At 40.7% G+C, this 26,631-nt stretch overlaps 1 protein-coding gene across 1 annotated transcript in view; it reads right to left on the reverse strand.

Annotated features, from left to right (window-relative positions):
• LOC121571846 (zinc finger transcription factor Trps1-like) overlaps window positions 1-23,601 on the reverse strand; it is a 158,914-nt gene extending 135,313 nt beyond the window's left edge. The window contains exons 1-2 of the mRNA XM_041883586.2: window positions 23,329-23,601; window positions 17,710-18,026 (exon numbers count right to left, since the gene is read on the reverse strand). Of these exons, the coding sequence (XP_041739520.2) occupies window positions 17,710-17,722 (13 nt within the window). The 5' untranslated portion in view covers window positions 17,723-18,026; window positions 23,329-23,601. The remainder of the gene's footprint in view (window positions 1-17,709; window positions 18,027-23,328) is intronic.
• Window positions 23,602-26,631: the final 3,030 nt, after the last annotated feature.

The raw sequence follows: 26,631 nt of genomic DNA on the forward strand, positions 1-26,631 counted from the left end.
TTTAAGTAAATACAGTACCTGCAGTCAACTTGTGCAATACGTTAGGAGATAAAGAACATTGCATTCTTTATTTCACCTGTCACATCATTATGTAGTTTAGGGTAGTCCCCAGTCACGTGGTGTTTGTTTACAAGCACACAATGACGAGAGACTGGAGCCTTGAGAGTCACTGACTGTCGTGCAGCATGCGCCAGGTGATCAAATTACAGAATGAAATTCACAACTAAATGTTTGCTAGCTGTCTAAAATCTGCTAGATGCTCTGCCGTTGTGCATTTGGTTCGCTAATTTAGTAGCTAGTTAGCTGTCTAGCTAAGTGGTTAGCTTGTTCCAAAATGAAGCATTCGCTTGGTAACAGCAGAGAATCCCCTTCTGGATCAAGAGCCTTGCTGGCTAATATTCGTTTTGTGCTTGCAGCAAACTGAGTAGCATATTTTAGTTACTTGTATACTTGTAAAAACTGTACACAATGATAGTAATGATAGCTAAAACATTTAATTACTAAGCTTTTTCATTATGAAGCTTACCGGTAATAGTTTCCCAGAACAGCAGTTTGAGCCAGTCATGTGTGTTTGTTTACAAAGAAGCTCAATGAGAAAAATGGGAGCTTTGTGAGGTGAGACATCTCTGCAGCGCAATTTAAGTGAGGTGATCAAGTTACACTTGTATGAAATTCACTACAAATGTTTGCCAGCTATATATCTGATAACTATTAAGTTAACTATCTAAGATGTGCCAAATAAATGCTCTCCAGCTGATTTTGCTAACTTGCTAATGTTAGATAAGTGGCTAACGTTAGTTTGCAAGATCAAGCTTCTTGGTAAAAGCAGCAGAGACAATCCCCTCCTGGATTAAGATAATATTAGTTTTGTGTGTGCTGCAAACTGGTTTTGAGATAACTTTATGAACTGGGTTGTCTGTCCTAGGAGTACTTAACATTTACCTAGCATCCACTATGAGAATTCCTTCGTACTTGTTAGCATTTTGTTAACATTCTGCTAAGTGACTTTTTTGGGGCTTTTTTTTTACTTTTGGTAATACTGTATATCCTGGGATTGCACAGGCACAGTATTAAGGTATGGAAATCTGGATACCGCCCAACCCTACTTTACACTGCTATTCCCGTTTTAATAAGCACTTCTAGACATTCTCTATGATTGTAATGAAGTCTGGAAAAGTTTCCCCTCTTACTTTTCTTTGCAATGTTGGGTGCACCTGAAGATGTAACGTCTATGTGTTTATGTCAAGGGCCATAGCAGTCATATCGCCTGTAGCATTCTCACGACCCTATTGTAACCCAGGTCAACTAAAGCCCCATTTCCATTGCCACTTTGAAGTCAACCCAGGTTGGGTTGGCCTTGGTGGGCTAGCTCAAATTGCGTTTCCAGTGCTTCCAGAAATTAGAAATTATGTTGTTAGGTAGCCAATATGTGACTGCAGCTGGCTTCGCTAATGTTGCTAGCTAGCTAGCAAGACGTTGAAGAATTTAATTCACCCTCACCATAACTAAGGTTACCCCATACTCCTGCCAGTGCCAGTCAGACTCAGAGCCATGTATTTAGCTTGCTGACATTAGCTAGCTAACTAAACGGTTAGCATCATCGCTAGCTAGCTTAATTCCTTGCTTAACATGGCATTGGCTATTAGCTAGCTAGCTAACCAAGCATACCAGACGACATATTTGATGTGATGTAGCTAGCTATCTAGTTTTCAATACGACCTGGCCAGCTAAAATTCCTCCTAGCTCACGTTAGCTAGCTAGCTTGTTTCAACTTTGACTTGTTAGCTAACGTTAAGTAGCTAGCATTTGAGGGCTGACTGTTCTCACAAAGGTTTGCGTAGTGAAAAAATCAATCAATCAATGAAATTTATTTATAAAGGCCTTTTTACATCAACAGATGTCACAGAGGGCTATACAGAAACCCAGCCTAAAACCCTAAACAGCAAGCAATGCAGTTACGTTGTTAGTGTTCCAATGCTTAGCATGGAACACTAACAATGTAACTGATCAATGGACTATATTCGGGAAGAGCAGTAATGATATTAGCATAGAAAGATTAGACCAGAGACCAAGATAACGTTTTGAGAGTGCTAATGCCGGAATGTTTATTTTATAATAAAATAGATATGGTGGTAATTCGTGTCATGTCTGAATACTGCAGTATTGCTTGTCCATGTGCTACCTAACAGCAACAAGCCCAGATGAGCTAGCTAACGTTGTGTCAGCATCCAGCCTGATCAGCTTGGTGGTTGCATAGTAACGGCGTCACCAGCCCGAATTCTAATCGAGCTGGCACCAGTTGTGAAACTGGGATACGCTGGCCCGGGTTTCCCTCGACCCAGCTAGAATTTGAGAATTCCATTCGAGCCAACTTGAATTTTCCACCAATTTTAAGTGCCAGTGGGAGAAACGACCAACTAGATTATTAGTCAATCAAAAGTGCGCAAATACTTTAGGTCCCGCCTTTGATTGACAGTTCAATCATTGCAATCTCGAGCAAGCTTTCAAGAGGTAGCGCCATTTGATGGCAAACTTTCTCTTGGTTGTGAAGTCAGAAAACAGCGCTAAATCTAGAAATAATGAGTAAAACCTAGATATATCTTCAGAGAAACGCTGACAATTGCTGGTCCATTCATCGCATCGTCTTGAGTAGCAGTTGCATGCATTTGTGGACCATTTACTTGGTGACTTATTTTTCATGAATGAAGCTACTGTATTAGCGCCATGTTAGCGGGCCAAGGCTAACTTTTCTATATGTTAGTGAATGTAAATTGTGCCATTTATGCTAATTGCTAAGCAAACTTGTAGAAGTAATTATACTTTTTCCATGTGAACAATATTGTATCAAACGGATGCATTTGGTGTCAGTAATCTATTTTGTTGTACAAGAGTCAACTGTTGACTGTTTTGTACTTTGTTCAAAGTTATGTGTTAGCTGAGGTGACACACTGAAAGGTACAGTACATAGCCTGCATAAGCTGCTGCTATGTCAGACGCAATTTCATGGTATCTTTTTGAGACGCACATGTTGTGTAGCAGCGATAGAGACGCTGTTTTAATAGCAGTTTATGCTATTTGTGCACTTATTTGTTATGTAACGTATACGTTTACGTATTGAGATACTCTTTTATTTTAATAAGAGATAACATAGACACTTGTACAACAAATGTGAGATTTGTATATACTTACCTTTCGCTATTGGGTATTCCATAGTATCCATGAGTAAGTTTTTGCCTGCTTATTCAACATGCAGGTCAGGTTTCTGAGTCTTGAATGGCGTTCCTACCCAGAGAGATCGACATCTTCTATTGCATGCAGAAGAAAAAAGACGTCTGAAGGTATCTCTTCAAGATTAACTTTTCTTGGAGGATGCTTAAGTACACTATTCTCCACAGCTTTACTGTGTTTGTTGGAACTGATCACCCCATGTTATATGGTGGGACTGTGAAATATTGAATGTGTATTTGAATGTCATTTTGTTTTGTGAATTGAACTTTACTGGTGATAATTGATACTATAGAAGGTAGAACCGATTTTACCTAAGGTATTGAAATAGATCCATAGATTATTTGAACTTAATGTATTAATTGTGACATACTATTATTGTGAATTGCATATTTTTGTTGTTGAGAACTACAATTTATTTTATTATAAAATAAACAATCCGGCATTGACACTCTCTAAACTTTATCTTGGTCTCTGGTCTAATCTTTCTATGCTAATATCATTACTGCTCTTCCAGGATATAGTCCATTGATCAGTTACGTTGTTAGTGTTCCATGCTAAGCACATGCTACACTATCTCTGGGCTTGAGCATTTTCCAGTACCGCAACATAGGAAAAATACAAGCTAGAGGACAACTTTCCCTGTGTAACATTAACATGCACCTTACATTTACATTACATTTTAGTCATTTAGCAGACGCTCTTATCCAGAGCGACTTACAGGAGCAATTAGGGTTAAGTGCCTTGCTCAAGGGCACATTTACGTCATTTAGCAGACGCTCTTATCCAGAGCGACTCACCAATTGGTGCGTTCACCCTATAGCCAGTGGGATAATCACTTTACAAATTTTTTTTTGGGGGGGTAGACCTCTGTATCACCCTCCATCATGTAGCCTAGCTCGCCTCGCCTTCAAAAACAGATGAATTTAAAAAGGAGAGGCACGGCGAGGAATGGATGAGCGTCTAATTGAATATTGCATAAGGGAGAAGAGAACTGCAACAGCAAGCACACAGCATGAAGATGAGCCCTAAAGTATATGAATAAATATGTTATCGGGGAAACTTCCCAAGGAGATAATCTGGGGGATGTTTCCCACTCTCCAGACCCTGTTATGATTCCATCTCTGCCATAGTTCCAGACCCTGTTATGATGCCATCTCTGCCATAGTTCCAGACCCTGTTATGATTCCATCTCTGCCATAGTTCCAGACCCTGTTATGATTCCATCTCTGCCATAGTTCCAGACCCTGTTATGATGCCATCTCTGCCATAGTTCCAGACCCTGTTATGATTCCATCTCTGCCATGGTTCCAGACCCTGTTATGATTCCATCTCTGCCATAGTTCCAGACCCTGTTATGATTCCATCTCTGCCATAGTTCCAGACCCTGTTATGATACCATCTCTGCCATAGTTCCAGACCCTTTTATGATGCCATCTCCGCCATAGTTCCAGACCCTGTTATGATGCCAACTCTGCCATACTCAAAGTTGATATTCGCGCAATAATAAGGAATTTCCCTCGACCACGCCCACAAATTGGGGAAAACAAACACTCTTTCCCATTCACCCCCATTGTAAAAGTAGTTTTGTAATTGACTAAAACAAGCAGACAAGAAAATTGCATTTGAAAACGGTCAAGATTGTGCTGTGAACAATGGGGTAACCACAGGTTGTTTTCCCCACAGGCAGGCGTTCTATCTAATACCAACTGGGACTAATACTATATGTTTTAGTCAATTACAAAACTACATTTAAGAAAAGTACAACATTTATAAAGATTACTTTTCAACATTGCCTGCTCCAGAGCATTCTCACTAAGAAAAACATAATATTGTAGGGCTTCCCTCATGCCCCTTTTCATGATGGTGCTAGCAGCCACGTGAGTGAGTACTTGCTATCTACCGACCGGAACATTAAGCTAGCCAAGAACAACAACACAAACAAACACTATACAGCTACAAGTAGTGAGCGGAGATACAAACTGACTATACTAAACTAGTTAAATGTCTTACCTGTGATTAAATGTTTTCCACACACATAGCAAAAAATCTACGATGAAGTTGGCTCTTTTACAATGGGGGTCAATGGGAAAGAATGTTTGTTTTGGCCAATTTGTGGGCGTGGTCGAGGGGAACTCCTTCCTATGACGTAAATACCGACTCTGAGTACAGTTCCAGACCTTGTCATATGTTCAGAGACCCTTCCATACCCCTGAGGGAACCAGCCCTAGTTTGTACATGCATGACAGACGGTAGTCTTGTATTCCTTTATGTGTTTTATAAAGTAAAATAAATTATGTAAGGGGTATTCTCTAATATTTGCTTTTGCTTTGTGACTGTGTATTCCTGTCTCTTACTCTGTATGTGAGGTGGGTGGGCAGTTCACTTCACACTCAATCAATACAAATCGTGGGCAAAGTGTAAGCCACGTATTGAGCTTCAAAACACATTCTGTTCTGGAGATATGAATGGAGTTACTGTAGTGCGTTTGGGAAATAAAGTATGTGTTTGAATCTGGTTCACACAGGTCTGAATCAGACAGATGTCGATGTCGCATCAGGATCATGGCATTGTTACTGAACAAGATAGGCCATCTTAAGAAAACAAATGACTCATCACCATAATTAACCTTTGTATCAGCAAAAAGGTGGCTCCTGAACTGGTTCAGCAAGATATTTCTATTTGCTTTGTTCAAGGATTATCCTACTGTAATGAGGCGTAACCTTGAGTGGGTTTAGTCAAGTCAAATCAGACGACTCTATCACACCCAGTGTATAAGCATACCACCTATTAGGATTCGTCTGACACCCCAAGCACGACAAGCTCTGGCTAGGTATGACCTATGTATAGCCCAGCTCCAAAGATCAAGAGTTCTTGCAATGACAAGATTCAGTATTGGCGACCTCAAAGCGGAGGTCAACAAAAGGCCTACGAGGACTTTTAATTAGATATTTCACATAAAAGTGCAGATGCAAATGTGCTCAAATTTGAACACGCATTTTCAGTTTGGACTCAAGGGAGGCTGTAGTAGCATAGTTCAGTAACAAATAGGTAGGCAGACAGACAGACAGGCAGAGGCAGACAGAGAGGCAGAGAGGCAGACAGAGACAGACATGCCTGTGACTGTACTAAGTACACATCAGCGCTACGGTCTGAATGGATGACGACAGAAGAACCAAGTGAACCTCATCTGCAAATATTACACCCTATCCTTCATACCATCCCAGAGAAAATGAATAGGAGGAAGGGAGGACCTTACTGTGCTCATTGGCTACTCTGTAGATTCCCTTTCCTCTAACACCTGAATCCCATTTCCAGCTAACCTATCCTCCACAACAGCTGAGCTGGTGAGCTGGACCTGAGGGCTGATGTCCCGAAGAGATACAGTGCATTTGGAACGTATTCAGACCCCTTGACCTTTTTCACATTTTGTTATGTTACAGCCTTATTCTAAAATTGATTAAATCATTTTTTTCCCTCATCAATCTACACACAATACCACATAATGACAAAGCAGAAACAGATTTTTAGAAATGTTTGCATGTACTCAGTACTTTGTTGAAGCTCCTTTGGCAGTGATTACAGCCACAAGTCTTCTTGGGTATGACGCTACAAGCTTGGCACACCTGTATTTGGGGAGTTTCTCCCATTCTTCTCTGCAGATCCTGTCAGGTTGGATGGGGAGCGTCGCTGCACAGCTATTTTCAGGTTTCTCCAGAGTTGTTCGATCAGGTTAAAGTCCTACGGTCCTAAGCGCTCTGGAGAAGGTTTTCATCAAGGATCTCTCTGTACTTTGCTCCATTCATTTTTCTCTCGATCCTGACTAGTCTCCCAGTCCCTGCCGCTGAAAAACATCCCCACAGCATGATGCTGCCACCACCATGCTTCACCGTAGGGATGTTGCCTGGTTTCCTCCAGACGTGACGCTTGGCATTCAGGCCAAAGAGTTCAATCTTAGTTTCATCAGACCAGAGAATCTTGTTTCTCATGACCTGAGAGTCTTTAGGTGCCTTTTGGCAAACTCCAAGGGGCTGCCGTGCCTTTTACTGAGGAATGGCTTCTGTCTGGCCACTCTACCATAAAGGCCTGATTGATGGAGTGCTGCAGAGATGGTTGTCCTTCTGGAAGGTTCTCCCATCTCCACAGAGGAACTCTGGAGCTCTGTCAGAGTGACCATCGGGTTCTTGGTCACCTCTCTGACCAAGGCCCTTCTCCCCCGATTGGTCAGTTTGGCCGGGCGGCCAGCTCTAGGAAGAGTCTTGGTGGTTCCAAACTTCTTCCATTTAAGAATGATGGAGGCCACCTTGTTCTTGGGGACCTTCAATGCTGCAGACATTTTTTGCTACCCTTCCCCAGATCTGTGCCTTCGACACAATCGTGTCTCGGAGCTCTACGGACAATTCCTTCGAGCTCTTGGCTTGCTCTGACATGCACTGTCAATGGTGGGACCTTATATAGACAGGTGTGTGCCTTTCCAAATCATGTCCCATCAATTTAGTTTACCACAGGTGGACTCCAATCAAGTTGTAGAAAGAGCTCAAGGATGATCAATGGAAGCAGGATGCACCTGAGCTCAATTTCGAGTCTCATAGCAAAGGGTCTGAATACTTATGTAAATAATGTTTTTAATTTTTTAATTTTTAATACATTTGCAAACATTTCTAAAAACATGTTTTTGCTTTGTCATTATGGGTTATTGTGTGTAGATTGATGAGGATTTTTATTTATTTAATCAATTTTAGAATAAGGCTGTAACGTAACAAAATGTGGAAATATTCAAGGGGTCGGAATACTTTCCAAATGCACTGTAACTTACTAGGAACACAGGAGATATACAGACGGACCCCTTCAAAATACTGAGGTCTGTTTAGATCTGCATGTGGTTTAAAACACAATCTCTTCTGACAAGATTATTTGCTTGTCTAGCATTGCATACACACTGGTGTCTTGTAGTGATGGGGGAATAAATCGATATAGTTACAAATCGGGATATTATTTTTGATGATATATCGCAATATAATTTTTTACAATATCGCACCAAAACTCCAGTATTGTTCCTTCATAGCTTGTTCTCCATCTTCTTTTTAAATAGGGAGCCAATTTGTTTTCAGCACTTTTATTTCCATGACTGATCAAAACTTGTTTCCTCATGGCTCTCTATTGTCCCTCTGCAGTAGACATATATATGGTGAGCAATATGTTTGGAACATCGAATCACATTGAAATCGAAGTATCGAATCGGATAACACTTTATTTGGATTGTCCTTCTGTAGATGCTCTAGACTTTCAGTAACATTTCAACTAACTATCTACTAACCTTAACCCTAAACTTAACCCTTACCCTAGCCCTAACCTTAACCCTTACCCTTATACTAAACCTTACCCTAACCCTAACCCTAACCGTAACCTTAGCCAGTAGTTGCTTATCAACAGATAGTCGGTTGTTTATCAACAGATAGTTTGTTGATAGTATGACCATCTGTAGAGCATCTACAGATGGGACTATCCAAATAAAGTGTGACCTCGAATTGCAATACATATTGTATCGGCACCTAAGTATCGTGATAATATTGTATCGAGAGGTCCCTGGCAATTCACAGCCCTAGTGTCTGGTGTGTGGAAGTCATAATAATAGAATCCTAAGCTGACGTATGCAAGTGTGTGTGTGTCTGTGCGCCCACTCAGTGAGTCTCTTTTCCCTCATTCTCTCTCTCTCCTTTCTCTAGGCTCAGGGCTAGCACTGACTCATCAATATGAGAGGAGCAGCAGCACCATAAAAGTGTTCTCCTGCCACCCACACATAGAGCTCTTAAGAGCTACCCCCCTCCCAGCCTCTCTCCATGCAGCAGTTAGCTGCCCCCCTCCCAGCCTCTCTCCATGCAGCAGTTAGCTGCCCCCCTCCCAGCCTCTCTCCATGCAGCAGTTAGCTGCCCCCATCCTAGCTGCCCCCCTCCCAGCCTCTCTCCATGCAGCAGTTAGCTGCCTCTCTCCATGCAGCAGTTAGCTGCCCCCATCCTAGCTGCCCTCCTCCCAGCCTCTCTCCATGCAGCAGTTAGCTGCCCCCATCCTAGCTGCCCTCCTCCCAGCCTCTCTCCATGCAGCAGTTAGCTGCCCTCCTCCTAGCTGCCCCCCTCCCAGCCTCTCTCCATGCAGCAGTTAGCTGGCCCCCTCCCAGCCTCTCTCCATGCAGCAGTTAGCTGCCCCCCTCCTAGCTGCCCTCCTCCCAGCCTCTCTCCATGTAGCAGTTAGCTGGTCTCCTCCTAGCTGCCCTCCTCCCAGCCTCTCTCCATGAAGCAGTTAGCTGCCCTCCTCCTAGCTGCCCTCCTCCCAGCCTCTCTCCATGCAGCAGTTAGCTGCCCTCCTCCTAGCTGCCCTCCTCCCAGCCTCTCTCCATGCAGCAGTTAGCTGCCCTCCTCCTAGCTGCCCTCCTCCCAGCCTCTCTCCATGCAGCAGTTAGCTGCCCTCCTCCTAGCTGCCCTCCTCCCAGCCTCTCTCCATGTAGCAGTTAGCTGCCCTCCTCCTAGCTGCCCTCCTCCCAGCCTCTCTCCATGTAGCAGTTAGCTGCCCTCCTCCTAGCTGCCCTCCTCCCAGCCTCTCTCCATGTAGCAGTTAGCTGGTCTCCTCCTAGCTGCCCTCCTCCCAGCCTCTCTCCATGCAGCAGTTAGCTGGTCTCCTCCTAGATGCCCTCCTCCAAGCCTCTCTCCATGCAGCAGTTAGCTGCCATCCTCCTAGCTGAGTGGCTTCAAGTGTTATTCAGGTCCAAAGAGGGAGAGATGGATGTGAAATGGTGTGGTGGACGTAATAAACAGAAATAGGTGGACTATTTTGTTTTACTCACACCAGGGGCTCTCTCACCAGGGGCTCTGTGTACTGGGGGAAAGACCTTCTCTCACCAGGGGCTCTGTGTACTGGGGGAAATACCTTCTCTCACCAGGGGCTCTGTGTACTGGGGGAAAGACCTTCTCTCACCAGGGGCTCTGTGTACTGGGGGAAAGACCTTCTCTCACCAGGGGCTCTGTGTACTGGGGGAAAGACCTTCTCTCACCAGGGGCTCTGTGTACTGGGGGAAAGACCTTCTCTCACCAGGGGCTCTGTGTACTGGGGGAAAGACCTTCTCTCACCAGGGGCTCTGTGTACTGGGGGAAAGACCTTCTCTCACCAGGGGCTCTGTGTACTGGGGGAAAGACCTTCTCTCACCAGGGGCTCTGTGTACTGGGGGAAGACCTTCTCTCACCAGGGGCTCTGTGTACTGGGGGAAAGACCTTCTCTCACCAGGGGCTCTGTGTACTGGGGGAAGACCTTCTCTCACCAGGGGCTCTGTGTACTGGGGGAAAGACCTTCTCTCACCAGGGGCTCTGTGTACTGGGGGAAAGACCTGCTCTCACCAGGGGCTCTGTGTACTGGGGGAAGACCTTCTCTCACCACTGTATGCTGGGGGAAAGCAAACGCTGACACTGTCCTGCCAGCACCGTCTTCACACTCCACTGTAAGCAAATTCCCTTAAAAGCAGATCAGAGTCTGATAAAAACCACCAGGCAGCCCACCCTGAACAGTGCACACACACACACTGAACTCAGCCATGTTCCACAAAGCTCCACACTTATCGAGATAAGAGAGTGTGCTGGTCATTTAAGGCTGAGGGTGGGTTGCATTAGGCTGGGGGTGGACTTGAAGAAGAGAATGTCTTGTACTGTCTCAGAATTCTTTCCAGCCCCAGTGACAGCCTTGCTCCTCGTCTACAGGGCCAACTGTCCACTTAAACCTTCCGTTTCGTCGCAGCCTCCACTGCCACAGCCCAGGCTCCCTGCACTAAAAGGGGCTTTAGCTGAGTTTTGGCTGGTCCCAGGCAACCTTTAGTCAACTCCTGGACGTATAAATAAGAACAATATCAGATAAGTCTCGCAGGAAGTCTATAAACATTTACATTTTCTTTCAAGTGCTGTTTATGGATATTTTATCTCCTATCTGGGAAGTTAAGAACATGGTGAAAAGAGGCGCAGGCAGGAAGATCTGGGGCGGACAGTGAATCAAAAGGCGGCGGGCCTGACAGCGACCCCGGCCCGTTGACCATAATAGGTGCTGAGTGGGCCTGGTGGAGTGGCTGCAGACCCACTCTCTGTCTGGTCCACAGGAATGCCTGAAGAGTTATGGGACGGTACCACGGCTGAGGAGAGGGGGGTGGAGTGTGGGATAGATAAAGAGTTGAGCTACCAAACGTATGTCTCTTATGACAGGAAACCGACAGCAACCAGAGCAGGGTTCAGGCTGGGAGAAAGGAGAGAGGGAGGAGGGGCTTAGAGGTTTCTCTATGGCTTCTGTCGAGGCAAGGGGACCGTCTCCTCTCCAGACAGAAAGTCAATAGTAAACTACTAAAAGGGTCTGCTCTATATTAGGAGAACAAAGCTGCCTCGACACATAAAGTGCAGTCGTCGTATTCATAATCCAAATATAAAAGTTGGTAACTTTTTTGTTTCCGTATGAAGTTCGATCAAGCTTTGTACTGTAACTCCTTATCAGGATGATAAGCCAACAACCATCACCAACACAAATATAACACATATACTACACGGCCAATAGTATGTGGATACCTGCTCGTCTAACATCTCATTTCAAAATCATGGTCATTAATATGGAGTTGGTCCCCCCCTTTGCTGCTATAACAGCCTCCACTCTTCTGGGAAGGCTTTCCACTACATGTTGGAACATTGCTGCAGGGACTTGCTTCCATTCAGCCACAAGAGCATTAGTGAGGTCGGGCTCTGATGTTGGGCGACTAGGCCTGGCTTGCAGTCGACGTTCCAATTCATCCCAAAGGTGTTCGATAGGGTTGAGGTCAGGGCTCTGTGCAGGCCATTAAAGTTCTTCCACACTGATTTTGACAAACCATTTCGGTATGGACCTCACTTTGTGCATGGGGGCATTGTCATGCTGAAACAGGAAAGGGCCTTCCTCAAACTGTTGCCACAAAGTTGGAAGCACAGAATCGTCTAGAATGTCATTGTATGCTGTAGCGTTAAGATTTCCCTTCACTGGAACTAAGGGGCCTAGCCCGAACCATGAAAAACAGCCCCAGACCATTATTCCTCCTCCATCAAACTTTACAATTGGCACTATGCATTGGGGCGGGTAGCGTTCTTCTGGACCTTTTTTTCATTTTCCCCCAAAAAATATTGGGTCAGTGAAACTGAAACAGTTCATCCCCTGAATGGCTGGAGGCAGCAAACAATGAACTAGCTATGATTTACAACCTGATAGCAAAATGTATTAGACTATTAATCATGCATTGACTGCATCCATTTAATTCTGCCAACAATGCCTTCCTCTACGTAATGGATTTTTCAGTCAAATATAACCTATCTTTTAAACCTTTTATAAAGTTGGTTTTGAAGCATAAACTGCGAATTTGATATTTTACAGCGATTTTATGATTATCTGTTTGTTTCATTTCTGCAAAGTAGTTCAAATGGTGTCAGTTCTAGTTTAATGTGGTTCAGGTATATGTAAGTCTGTGAGACTTCCCTGTGGGTTCTATAATGCTCTTAAATACAGCTGAGGCCCATTGTCAAGGACAGTAACAGTGATACAACACACTGAGAAAACAGCAGCCGACAATGGAGAGTTCAGACTCCAGACTGATACACACTCTTCTGCTGGATAATAACCACTAATGTAAAGTGAGAGGACTCAGACTGCTTCTGGTTTAGCAGCCAGAGACATACAGTAGACTGCCATAGCAGACTCAGAATAGCTTATATCCTCTAAACCTTCAATTAGCAAAATAAATAAGGCTTTTCAACCAGGTAGGGTATAGTCAAACCTAATGCTCGTCTTACCCCATGTTGTGGCAACACCTACATTTGTAAATTGGCCTTTCTGTGGAGAGAAGGGGGTGAGGGTGGAGTGTTTGGGGAAGCAACCCCATCAGGAAAGAGAGTGTTTACGGTTCTTAATTGCTTTGGCGAGTGAAGAGACTAGCCTTGGGTTGGGACGCACGTAAATTCAACTGCCCCAGGTCAGTATTTAACAAGTAACATTTTCCCATCGGTCTACTACTGACCGCATGACACCCCAGTAGTGGGACACCTTGGCGGCCTGATCCTGGAGAATCATGGGTAGTGGGTAGTCATGGAATGTGAAAGAGGACCTTGTAACAAGGAAGGAATGCAATCTCTGTCACCTGGCAACCTGAAATGGAGCCCCACCAATAGCCTGGCAACGTAGAATTACTCAACAATGTACAGTCTGGAGTTCTGGACCAGCGGCTCAATACTGTTCCTGGGCTGATCCTGACCAGATGACTCATATGTGTGAACAATGTGGTCGGTACCATTTTGTCAAGGCAGGTTTTTTTGTATCTGCAATTAGATGCAAAAAAAAGGGGCAAATAAAAAACATTATTCAAGCTGCCAAAGATGATAATGAAGATGTTGATTAATGCAGCTTGGCTTTTAAAATAATCAACCTCTGAGTGTGTGGTGCATTTGACATTACCCTTTAATTTAAGGGGTTTTGACTCAAGACGCTTTGTTTTTGCAGCTTCATTGCAGAGCCCGTCCCCCTTTTTCTTTGCCCCTTTTGGGGCCTTTTTTTCCACCACCATATGGTGCAGGCCTTGTGGAAATAATCCACTAAAAACAACAGGCAGGCCTGCACTTAACCATTTATTTTTTAACGCCACAAAATAATGAATCGCTCCCTTGTCTAGCATTCTGCAAATGATCCAGGATAATTTCTTGTTCTCAAACTAATTAGATTAGTTCAGTGGGGTTCAGGGTTATTGCAATAAGTTGCAGAGGAATGAGGGGTAGATGACGGCGTAATCAGCCACCAGCGTTCCACCTTTCCTTCCTTAATGAGAAGGTTCACGCCACCCTTCTAGAACTCTAATGGCACTTTTCTTTCAGAAGACCTAATTTCAACCACAACCTCATGTGGGGTACAAGTCAGTGTTCTTGCTGCAGATCATAATTACCTCACTTGGTAATGTTAGACACCGCTGCGAAGTGACAGAGCGAAAAAGACGGCCGACCAGAGTTTCAATTCTACTCAGCAATCAAAGAGATCATTATCTTGCTCTGCGTAATGATAAGCATCTTTTTGATGCACTACATGTTCCAAGTTACACAGGTATGATTTCCATCCTGTTCTGTGACAGAGGCGGTCAAAAAGACAGTACGCCTTGAAACAAGAACAATGGACATTCAGAGCTCAGTTACCTTGCACTGTGTAGAAAAAAGACTATACCTAACATTATGTTTGTATTACTTGAAGGACAAATGGATTGAAATGGGGCACCATATACTTTAGGTTGAAGAGAAAGCTGTGGACATGAGAGAGCTACAGTAACTGGCTGACATGGCCTGAAAACACCCGGCCCGCTGTGCCATAGAGTAGCAAATATCTATACAGACACTGGAAAACCATGAAAAACGTTCTCGTCTTTAGACTTTTAAATAAGCACTTATAGAATTATTTCACACAGCGCGTCCTTCAACCACGTTGGCACACCATATATCACTGAGGCTTGTTCCTGTTGAAGCATTGCACTGACGACTCACTATTTTCTTTATATAATTCACAAGGATTACAAAAATCAAGGCTGCATTTAATGAGCCTAGTATTTCTGCTTAGCTCCAACAAAACTGTTATCAGAAAAGGGGCGAATAAGTTAAAACAACAGCTCATTTCTCAAGTTAAGGGCGTATCTTCTTTATATGAAACTTTTGTCTGTGTGAGTCCAGAATAGCTCCAAATAAAATGAGTCTGGTTAAGGAGCGTGGTAGGGTATTCACACTATTGGTCATGTAAAACTTCAGTCAGTATTCGTGTAATTAATATAACATTAATATCATATAATACTTCAAATGTTTACACACATGACTGTAGGTCGCCTTGGATAAAAGCGTCTGCTAAATGGCATATATTATATATATATAATGATTAGCCTACTAATATATAAATATATATATATATATTTACCAAATAAATATATAATATATGGGGGATTGGAAATGATGCAGACAATTACATTGATGGAAGCTACAATCTATCTGCAATATTAAAGCTGATCTACCCCCTAAAAATAAAATTACAAAAATGATTAGCCTACTAAAACATATCACTATCTGTACTTGTATATCTAAAAAGTAACAGGCCTCAGCTCAGACATTTATCTGGATGATGACTTCACACTCAGCACTCTGAATGGGCTTAGATGACCTGTCAAACAACATCCTCTATCCAACTCCCCCACACCTGATGTCCCACATTTAGGTAACGTATATTAGACATACATCTAGATGCAATATTATAATAATATAATTGAAGACATGTAGCAGATGCCTTTATCCTAAGCGACTTACAGTGCATTCATTTTGCGGATGGTCCCGGGAATCGAACCCACTATCCTGGCGTTGCAAGCGCAATGCCAGACTAAATGAGCTACAAACCAATCACTTTATACAAACATTTACCAAGGTACGAGTAGGATGGGTTTGTATAGTTCGTGTCAATAAAATGTAAATAAGTATTCAAAATAGGCTAACTGTAATTTCTTTGGGCCTATGTTTCTATGGCTGAGTTTAGTATGAGAATGAAACTCGAAATACATGGATCAAATTAATGCATGTTTCATTGGTTGTTAACAATAGCTCAGCTGTCTCTATAAAACACACTCCCTACCTCCCAGCACCAAGTGAAAGCTTTGACCTAAGCGCATTATAACACTGGCTCCTGTAACAGAGGTAATGGTGTTTCTCAAGTACAGACAGATTTTCAGTTTTGAGTAGTCTGTATGGAACAGATAGCATATGTTAAACATTAAACAAATCTGCTGAAATAGCAAGACCGTCATGAGAAAACCTTTGTGCAGCGTTTCTGCAGAGTTAACAAAGAAAATGTATCGTAATAGCTACTCATTTTCACCTGTTTGATATGCGTATCCAGACAGAGAGAGAATTTTCTACTATGGCACACTTTTTGAGATACGCCATTTAGGTTCAGCCACTGTTCAGAAGGCCAAACCCTCAACTATGTGTTCACTTTCCAAACTTAATGAGATTATTGGATTTCTACGCTCATTGCTTTTGCATTATTACTCTTAAGACTAATGTCTGCGAGTACAATAGTGCAATGCACAGAAAATAACATAATACTTGATTTGGAAATAAACAGCCTAAATGGCTGAGTATTTCTTGCGACAAAAACCAAAGACTGTAATTATTGAACAATTACCGTAAATGTTGCCATACTGTAGTATACTTATCAAGAGTGATAAGGTGCCATTCGATGGCAATGCAAGCATTGGCTAATGACAGGCACAAGGACACACTGTTGAATGCAAGACAAATTGAGCTGTTAAGAAAAATGAAAGGTGTTGGTTCACATCTAATTAGGCTCATCTCCATAATGAATTCTTCCTCTGCTGGTTCACGGCAAAGGCAAAGCAGCACTCATGTTTCATCAGTCAATACCATTAACTATTGTTATAGGCTATATACTGCCAGAAAATATATCCAACCTACACATCAAAATAACATGAAACTTTGTGTCTAAGTATGTGAAATTACCTTAAGGTATGAGTCCTGTTTCATCTGTCAATTCCATGAAATACTGTTATCTATATGTACTGCCAGTAACTTTCTCCAACCTACCCTGCAAAATAACCTGAACTTTGTTTCTTAGTATGAATACATGTTAGGTATGAGTAAGCTATAACAACACTGTAGAAATCTACTTTATACTGTAGCAACAACCTCCTGGAACATTTAGTAAAGGATGAGATCATGACGATACAAACAATCAGCTGAAAAACAATCAGCTGAACCATATAGACAAGAGCAGAGTGAACGGAGAACGTTAGACGACTGGGGAACCATGAGCATGTGTGTGGCCCATGGAGAAAAACAGTGATGGTCCAAATATTAAGTCAATATAGACAACATTAAGTCAATATATAGACAACATTATGTCAATATATAGACAACATTAAGTCAAAATAGACAACATTAAGTCCATATAGACAATATAAAGTCAAAATAGACAACATTAAGTCCATATAGACAACATTAAGTCCATATAGACAATATAAAGTCAAAATAGACAACATTCCACATAATAAGCTAAAATAATACAAATGGTAGTGACTTCAACACCAGATCAAAATGCTGGAATATACCACAGCTAAGAACATAAAACTGTTTAAAATGAAAGAGCCGAACAATACAACTCCACTACAATGAGGATCATGCTACAGTACTATAAAACATATTTTGAGAATCCTGCCTGGGACTCCGTTTCCGAAATGATTAAAATACAACATCACAATCCTAAACATTTTGGGCCCATTCACTTTGGGCCTCCTCTAACTTGCCACGATTTCAAGTTACGTGAAAATAAAACGCCATTCACAATATTTCTAAGCCTAATCGATGTATTATTCAAGCCACAGATAGCAGGACCTAGAACAATAGAGAGCATACATACCTCTGCCGAGCATTGGGTTAGCGCATTATCAGCACAGATTCCACAGGGAGCCAGATATCAGAGTAGGAACAACATCCAGAGTCCTTGCCCTGGTTTTTGACTGAGGTATCCTTTATTCCACGTCCATGCCGGATATGCATTTATTCCATTGTTTTTTCTTTGGTCTTGCTGTTGTTATTGTTGTTGCTGTTGTTGTTGGCAGGGTCTTTCTCAGACTCCTAAAGGTTGCTCTCTTCTTCCACCTGTGTCTTCAGAGGAGATGACAGGTAATAGCAGTCCTGGGTTCCAGCGCAGCAGACGTCACAATGCTTCTCTCTCTGCAATCACACACCGTTCAAAACAAAGGAAAACACATGTAAAAATCAAGGAAGCACAAACAAGCTAAATCAACACCATATATTATTTAAAGCCTGCATGTATCTAAAAATGTATCCCACAAATACACATCAAACATGCAAGTAGACCTCAAAAGTATTTATAATTTTTTTTAAAGCTTGGAAGTTTAAACAAGTTAAAAAGTTATAAAAGTTAGGAAGATCGTACTGACCGACATCTTGCATTACATGTGATTTCGAGAGAAAGAACAATGATCAGTAAAAACACAATTAACAACGTGGTCATTACAAATCAGAGTCAGTCCTGTGCCGTGTAAGCAGCAAGCAGCAGGCATCATCAAACTGCCAGTCTGTCGGCCTCATGAATGAATAGGAGCTCTAACGGGACGACAGGCCCTCTGGCAATCCAAATTGGAAACAGGAAAACAAACATTCTCGAGGAACACTATTTTCCCCCCTCTTCTCGACGAGTCATCCTGTCCAACCTGTCTGAGACAATGTAATGGCCTATGCCCACTACAGCCGCCCTAGACCACACAGACGCAGAGAGGAACACTAAACCACAATGAGAGAAGAAGGAAAAACACTGAATAATAATGGAGGAAAGACAGAACACACACTGATAGACAGACACTTAGAAACGTGCTAACACATCATGAACTGAGAGGCAAAACTGACTTGTCAGTGTTCCAGAGAGGAGAGGGAGCGGACCACGTTTTTAGCAGACTCTGCTCCTAATCAATGGGTATATCTGTCTCTGGGTGATGAGTAGGGGATTTCTACGCTGGCTAGCCCCAATGTGTGCTATGGAAATCCTAAGACACACTAAATAGACACACACTCTCTTTCTAAGTATAGTTTAGAAAAGAGGTGAGGGTCCTTGTGTGGCTGGGGCAAATAAAGGGAAATTCCTGACCTAAACCTATAAGAAATGTCTACCCAACACAGATAGCAGGACTCTTGATTTATCCCTAATATAAAACAGAAAGTGTCTAGGCCTACATCATTACACCTTCGTAAACCACACCTCAAGCCACTGCTGCATACAGAGCCCAGTGCAAGCCTTGCCTGACAACTCACCCTGAATTTAATTCTGCTGCTCTATCGATCACTACATAAATTCAGTCTGAAACTGCCATCCTAGAAGTCGTTTGTGTGACTTCAAAATTGGTTAATTGCTATCTGGGATCCTTGGGACGTCCCTACCCTAAACCCTAACCTTAGCTCCTACCCTTACTCTAACCTTAACCATAACCCTTATCTAACCCTCACCCTAACCTTAACCCTGCATTTCCCAAACTGGGTCCTCGGGACCCCAAGGGGTGCACGTTTTGGTTTTTGCCCTAACACTACACAGCTGATTCAAATCATCAAAACTTTGATAATTAGTTGATTGGCAAATCCAGACTCATGGTGGAGAAGAAATGTAAGTTGGCCAGAGCCATGTGGATGGGTAGCCAGGTAAGTACAAGCCACCCCCATCCATATGGCTGGAGAGGGCACATTGAAGAGCTTTTCCATTGGGGAAACCTTTATCTGTAGCTAAAATACTGACTTGCGTTAACATGTGAACACATCGAAGAGCCCTATTAGCCTATAGAACAAACCCTACTTTCTAGTCTTTTAAGAGGTTGTTGTTCAGAATATATGGAATTTGGAGAAAATAAATCTGTTAAATACAACGGTTGTGTGAAAAACATGAACTGTCACGTCTTGGATCAGCAACTGACAGTGGGAAGGACTTTTTAAAACAAATAAAATGAGAAAAGGTAGCTGTATCAACAACTATTGCTTACACATACTCCTACCCTGGTTCAATTTTCCCACAAATCTGGAAAACAAACTATTTGCTTGCCAGGGTGAATCTAAGGCGTTATTAAACGTTTTTAAGGCTACCAATTACTGCTGTCTGTCCTCTCTAAGTAAACTTTAGAATTACATCAGATGGTTTAAGAAAATCGAAAGTTTCCTGCTTCTCCTGGTTGCATGTATCAAACCACCAGGGAAGGTGTCTAGCCACTTGCAAAAGCATTAAAACGTTTTTAACCCTAAAAGCAGCAACATATTTTTAGCTTAAAAGCACCAAATTAGTAATGATTCCAAAGAGCCACTGTCTGTCAAGCAGTAACACTTTTTTATCTTATTAACCTTTTCTAACACAAGTAAATGGTTTAAATTTTTAAAAGGGTTTCGAAATTATAACAAAATTGACCTTTGTTAGCACTTTTAGGGTTAAAGAGACAGAAGGCCGTTGTGTTCCATAGGCATATATGTGAGTAGGCCTTTATTCATCGACAATCTATGTTTCCTTTATTTAAGTGCATGGACATAAGGGGAGTAACCTACACAACCTATTCAAAGGTCAAAAATGACTATACAGATGTTATACAGTATGTCTGATTTTTAGTTTCAATATGTTTTCATTGAGATACAACCGCCTCCAGAAAAAGCAGAAACCTTGCTGAATGGCAATGAAGGATTCCTGGGTCGACAAAACAAATCTAAATCTTCATCAATAAATGTATCACAATTGTACCTAATTTCTGTAATAGCCTACGTGTCATATTACATTGTCATCTTCAATGTCTACAATTTTACAGGGAGCCATGCACAGTTTGTATCTGCTCTTGGTTTCTCATGTCCTTTAGGATTCAAGACATAACCAGTTTTTATATTATACATAACTTTTTTTTCTTTCATGAGGCCTCAAAAGATGTACTTTTTCATTAATAATTCATTATTAAGCAGCACCTACATGGGGAATCTGGTACAAAGACACACCGCAAAGTGAGAGGCTGGCCTCACAGTGATTTGAAAAAATCGCCCTAAAAGTAGTTGTGCAAACTCTAAAGCCATGTATAACAAATGCAAACCCCCCACTGTTGCTTTCTCATACCAACGAAACCCAAATTCATCTGTCAGCCGTAAAGTTCCTAACTATACAAGAGTTGATCTATTGCATACCCCCCTCCAAAGAACTCACAGATGGGAAGCCATTTACATTTCAAATATACCTAGCACAATTCAGCAGTCACTTCAAACAGCTCTTATCAAACTAACAATGTGGATCTTTCTCTCACTTTTGAAAGAAGCCCTCCCTGTATAGAGTACAACAGGATAATCATGATAAGTCATTTTATTTTCCATAATCCTCTAATAAAAGCTAAATAAAAATCTTCTTAGAAAATTATGCTAGAGTGGCTGCTTACATCAAATTGATTTTTGTGACAAAACATTGTACAGTGTAAACCTAATTAATTAACGGTTTACCAAGTGCTTCACGTGTCAGATTTAATACATACTAGGCTACAGTGAGGACAAAGTTTACTTTGAGAAATGGATTTTTGCGACCAGACGTTTTGATGCATATTATTTGTAATAAATACTATTTATGCATGTGTGTGTTAACACTATTAAGGCAGAAATAATTGGTCTATAAGACAGGTGGACAAATAACTAAACTATTGTTAAACAGTGAGACTGTTGTTGAGACTATGTTTTAGCTTAACCTCTCTCCCCTCTGAATGATGAAAAGCATTTATTTGCTTTGGCCACATCATTAACAAACTTTCACTGACAAGAAAGAGGGCTTTCATAGACAGAAGGTGTATCATTTCCAGACCCATGTTGGCGTGTAGGAAGGTTTGTTTCACAGTTTACAGGAAAGAGTATGAGTCCTCTACTGGAACCAACAGGGGAATTTTGTGTCATAACAATGTAACTACAAACAAGAGCCTAAGTGAAGTTGAAAATCTGGTGATTTAGAGTTGTGCTCATAGATGATCTTACCAACTGAAAAATAGTAAGTTTAGATAGACAGAAACATAGTCTAAATGTTAAACGTTATGCTTTTGAAAAAGTCTAGACCTTTAGGGGGTTATTTGCAACAATGTACATGGTTATAATGTAACTATCAAGCTCATACACACTGAGAGTATGAAACTTTTTTTACACAACCAGTAACACAGCTGTACATGCCTCTGAAAGTAGCCCTTTACGCCATGAGTAGAGTAGCTGACCAAAATATCTCACCTCCTCATAAAAGCAATGGAGCAGGTATAAGTAATAAGGCAGAATTATATTATCTTTATAACACTTGTAACAAAACATAATGAAAAGCTATGTTGAGTTTCTGCAAAGTGAACTGCTTCATCAGGATGCCCAGTCATACTGCTCTAAACTTTCTGAATCTCCACAGACACACACACATTGCACCTCTTTGCCATCTCCTTTGAGATATAGCCTAATCCCCTCCACATGGAAAATAATATTTAAGACTTTTGAGAAATTACTCACTTTTTTTTTTACATTTTAGGAGGACTGAACAAGTGATTGGTCATTGATAAAGTTACCAGCACTTTGTTACATTTCTTGTTTTGTAACAAAGTTACAACATGACTTGAACATTCTAAAAACCAAAACTTAGAACTCGAACGGTTACGAATAAAATGTGGAAAGTTGAGAAAATAGGCTACTGGTGAAATCTTTTGGATGTGCATTTTAACAAACTGTGCTTCATTGTACTTAGTTGAAATATTCTCCAGACCCAAGTGTGTTGCCATGCCTACGCATTCTCTTATCTTTGAGGAACATCACAGTTTACGGAAAGTTTTATAAGTTGAGTGGAAAACTTAATTCAGTTATCGACATGAATGAATCATTAAACTTCACAATACACTTCAAAATAGATACAAGGTTTCAGAAGCCGAATAAATTACATTGTAATTTAACATAATCTGTACCATGCGCTCTAATACGAACAATGAAAACAGAAACACGCGATGCGCCAAATAAAATCCTCATCTTATCAGTGTGTTTGTGTGACTTAGATCACAGATATTCTGAAGACGATAACTCTATTCTGTCTCCAACACCTATCTAGAATGCGTCGCGCCTTTACAATAATTAAACGAATGCTAAAACATCTGAAATCTAATTAATCAATGAAATTGGAAGGAAAAAGTAAGCCACAAACCTACTGATCGGAACTCATGTTATTCTCCCTTGTCTCAATATTTACACCCTCTATTACGGCTACTGCTTCTACCAAGTAGCCCAATTCAATTTCTCACGCGTTTGACCCAACAAAACCTAAATGCCATGTGAAATCCGAGAAGCCCTGCTGTTTTTTTTTTTTTTACAGCAAAGTAGCTCACAACTGATTCACGAAATCCCTTAGTTCTTACATAACATTCTCTAAAAGCGATCCGCATTCTGGAACTACTGTAATTTCACATTGTTCGCCTCCGTACTCGTAACGTGCATTGATTCGCTTTGTCCTTACCTGTTGATTAAATTGCAATAGTCTTTGCAGTCTGAAAGATGGTGGAGCTTTGGCGTAAGCCATGAACCGTCTTTGTGCTGTTTGTTTGTTGATCTCGGGGTAGCCTACTATTTCTTTTTTTGTTAGAGGGGATATAAGATTTCGAATCTCGCCTGTGCAAGTGGAATCAGGGTGACTGTGTATAATATTTAAAACGCCCGAGTCTGGATGGAAAAGGAGGGTTAGTTTGCAGTGATCTCAGTTCTTTATCAGAAATGTTATCGCTTGACAGGACCTCAGACTCCAAGCATTACGTCAGTTTCAAGACACCAACACTATTAATATCAAGAAGCCCTTGCGGAGGAAAGCGCCACCCTAGACCAGTCGTTCTTAAAGGGACAGATGCATCCCCTGATTCTCACTACCAAGCTATAACGCAATAATAACAAGTGAACAGTTTATCCACTTAATCTTAATATTTGAAATTACCTCATATTACTCTTATATGATCCCTATATTGATATGTGGTTGGCTTAGTGTCGTTTTAGTGTGAATATACGTATATATTTTTTTAAATCTTTTTAAGGTCTGATGCAAAATATTATTTTCATTAGACTTAGGTTTTTCTGAGTTATGTTATGGGTATATTTTATTGCTATGAAAGTTGGAAATCATGACATAAAGTTGCAAAACTTTACTCTTCTGTGTATGATAGACATTATTTTCCTTAGTCCAAAAATCATCACAATTACAACAAACCACAATATTGCGGTTATTCAGATGTCCAAGGCTAAGCGTAGATTATATAAATATTTCCAGACTGAAATTAAGACTTATACACTATGATAACCCAATTGATTTGATCCTTTAATCTCGCAATGGCCTTACTCATGTCAGGGATAATATTAGGTTGTGCTGAGTTAATCTATTCTATGAAGTTTTATTCACCATTTCGTTTAAATGTAGGGTATCAAAAATATCCTACTGGCTGCTCTATATTGGACCCTCCATTCTCATAATGTTAGCACTATTATAAGTGAAGAGTTTATATTCTACCAAGGTTTAAGGCGCTACAAATGGGACTTTTTCTTCAAAGAATAAGTAGCTCTAGCATGTTGTGTAAGCTTCTACATGCACACAAAAAGCCACACTTCATTAAAAACTCATGATCAATCAATCTAATTTGTTCCAGTGGACAGGGTTTTCATATCACCATAAATGCCATACTAACCTGAGGACTCCAGCATCTCTAGCAGCTTAATAGATCATAAGTAATGCTTTATTACAAAGGAGATACGAAACAGTGTAAGGATGGGAGATCTGTCTAAATGTTTACTACAAATGTAAAATGCACTTTATTACACTGGAATTCACTTTTTTACATTGAAATTCACTTTTTTACATTGAAATTCACCTTTTTACACTTTTCCTCTCAGTGAAAAGCATAATAGAGCACATTTGATAACAAAGAAGTAATATCATTTAGACATCCATAAAGTTCATTTTGTTTATAGATTGAGAATACAAAACTGGAATGTGTACTAAGTTGCTGACGAAAGATACAAGGGACATTTTGAGATAAATTATATGTGAATAATAACAATAATAATAATAATAATAATAATAATAACATGTTTTAAATATATTTACAAACACACTCTATAAAAGTTTAAAAAGTGCATTTTACTCTTTGAGAAATGCAACAAGCTTGTTTAAAAACAAGACATGTATGAGTTTGGTTAGTAGCTCAAATGGCAAAAGAGAATGCAAACACCATATTCATATTTTATACGATAGTCTCTAGCAAACGATTGACCATCCACATTATCAGAACTAAAGCATAATGCATCAGAACACCCAAATTGACTTAAAAAGTTACACTCTTAATTCCTTCAAACAAGTTGAAATATTACATCTGTTATTAAGGACTCACTCTGAACCAATATACCTGTAAGCCTGCGGAAAGAAATAAAGAATAGATTTACACTGAATTTTAAAGCACAACAGTCCTCCCTCACAAGCTGTTGCTTTGTTTCACCACAGAGTGAGCAGTGCCTGGCAAAAGCACTCCCAGGCATCGTTCAGGTTTTATTTAACACAAGCAGTTTTGAGGGAAAATCAGTTTTTTAACCGCAATTTGAAACGTTGAGCTTTTACCAAAGTAAGTAAAGTGTACTGTTTGTGTGTGTTTGTGTGTGTATGTAAGAATGTGTGGGTGAGAATGTGTGGGGTATTTGTGTGTAGAATCTTTGCCTGTGTATGTACTTACGTGCAAACTCTTTTCAAAGTTTGTTCAATGTGTTTACAAAAGGGGATTAAAATTCAATCTTCTCATTGTGTGGTTTCGATTGTTCACATTGAAGCTGAAATATGGGTTTTCTAGGTTAGGAAACAATGGATGAGTTATGCTGAAGAAATCACACAGCAGACTTTGCCTGACTCTTTCTACAGGCTTTCCATATTCCACTCTTTTTTCCCTCCTCGGTTAAGACAGGGAATATGAGATGTGAGGACCCTTTCATATCAAGCAGTATTCATCGTCAGTTCACACTGTACGCTCATATTTTTGTTGTTTTTTGGGGTGGAAATTCATGAAGAAGGAACTTTTTAAAAACAGGCATCTAGTTGTGTTAATTTTTTTATACAAAAGTAAGATGGTCTAGTGTCAAAGGACAATGAAAAGTATGTTACTGTCGCCTCATGCTTCCACAATACCATGCTACTTATTATTTCATCCCATATACTGCACTCACACTCTTAACATTTAACAGTTTAATTCTATACATGTACTTTGCAACAGCCCTAAAGAGACCAAGACATAAGAAAAACAAGACATTTCTGATTTGTTATTATCGTCAACCAAATAGATGTCAAAGTATGTACAGATACTGTATTTTGTACAGTTGCCTAATTATAATTTGGGTTATTATGTTATGTGAGTCAAACAGATTCTGCGATGCAATACTTAGCTAGTCCACTGTCACCTATTCCTGCCTGATAGTGTTGCGGTCATAGAAATATAATCCATCCATTATGCCATCGTTGACTTGAATGAGGAGGCCCGTTCTATGGATTCTATTTCTATGGTTGCAGTATTATCTTTCATCTGGTTATGCTGACTGACTCTTGACATCATGGTGCAGTAATATTTAGAACTGGTAATGGGTGAGTGACCTTGTACCAAACAGCTTTTCATGGCCTCATACTGTGATTCTATAACCTCATATATAAAAGCACAACATAGCCTATATATATTATTATTATATTATTTATATTATTATTAATATTATTATTATTATTATTATTATTATTATTATTATTATT

This window comes from Coregonus clupeaformis, chromosome 8, assembly GCF_020615455.1.
Source record: "Coregonus clupeaformis isolate EN_2021a chromosome 8, ASM2061545v1, whole genome shotgun sequence".
Taxonomy (NCBI): Eukaryota; Metazoa; Chordata; class Actinopteri; order Salmoniformes; family Salmonidae; genus Coregonus; species Coregonus clupeaformis.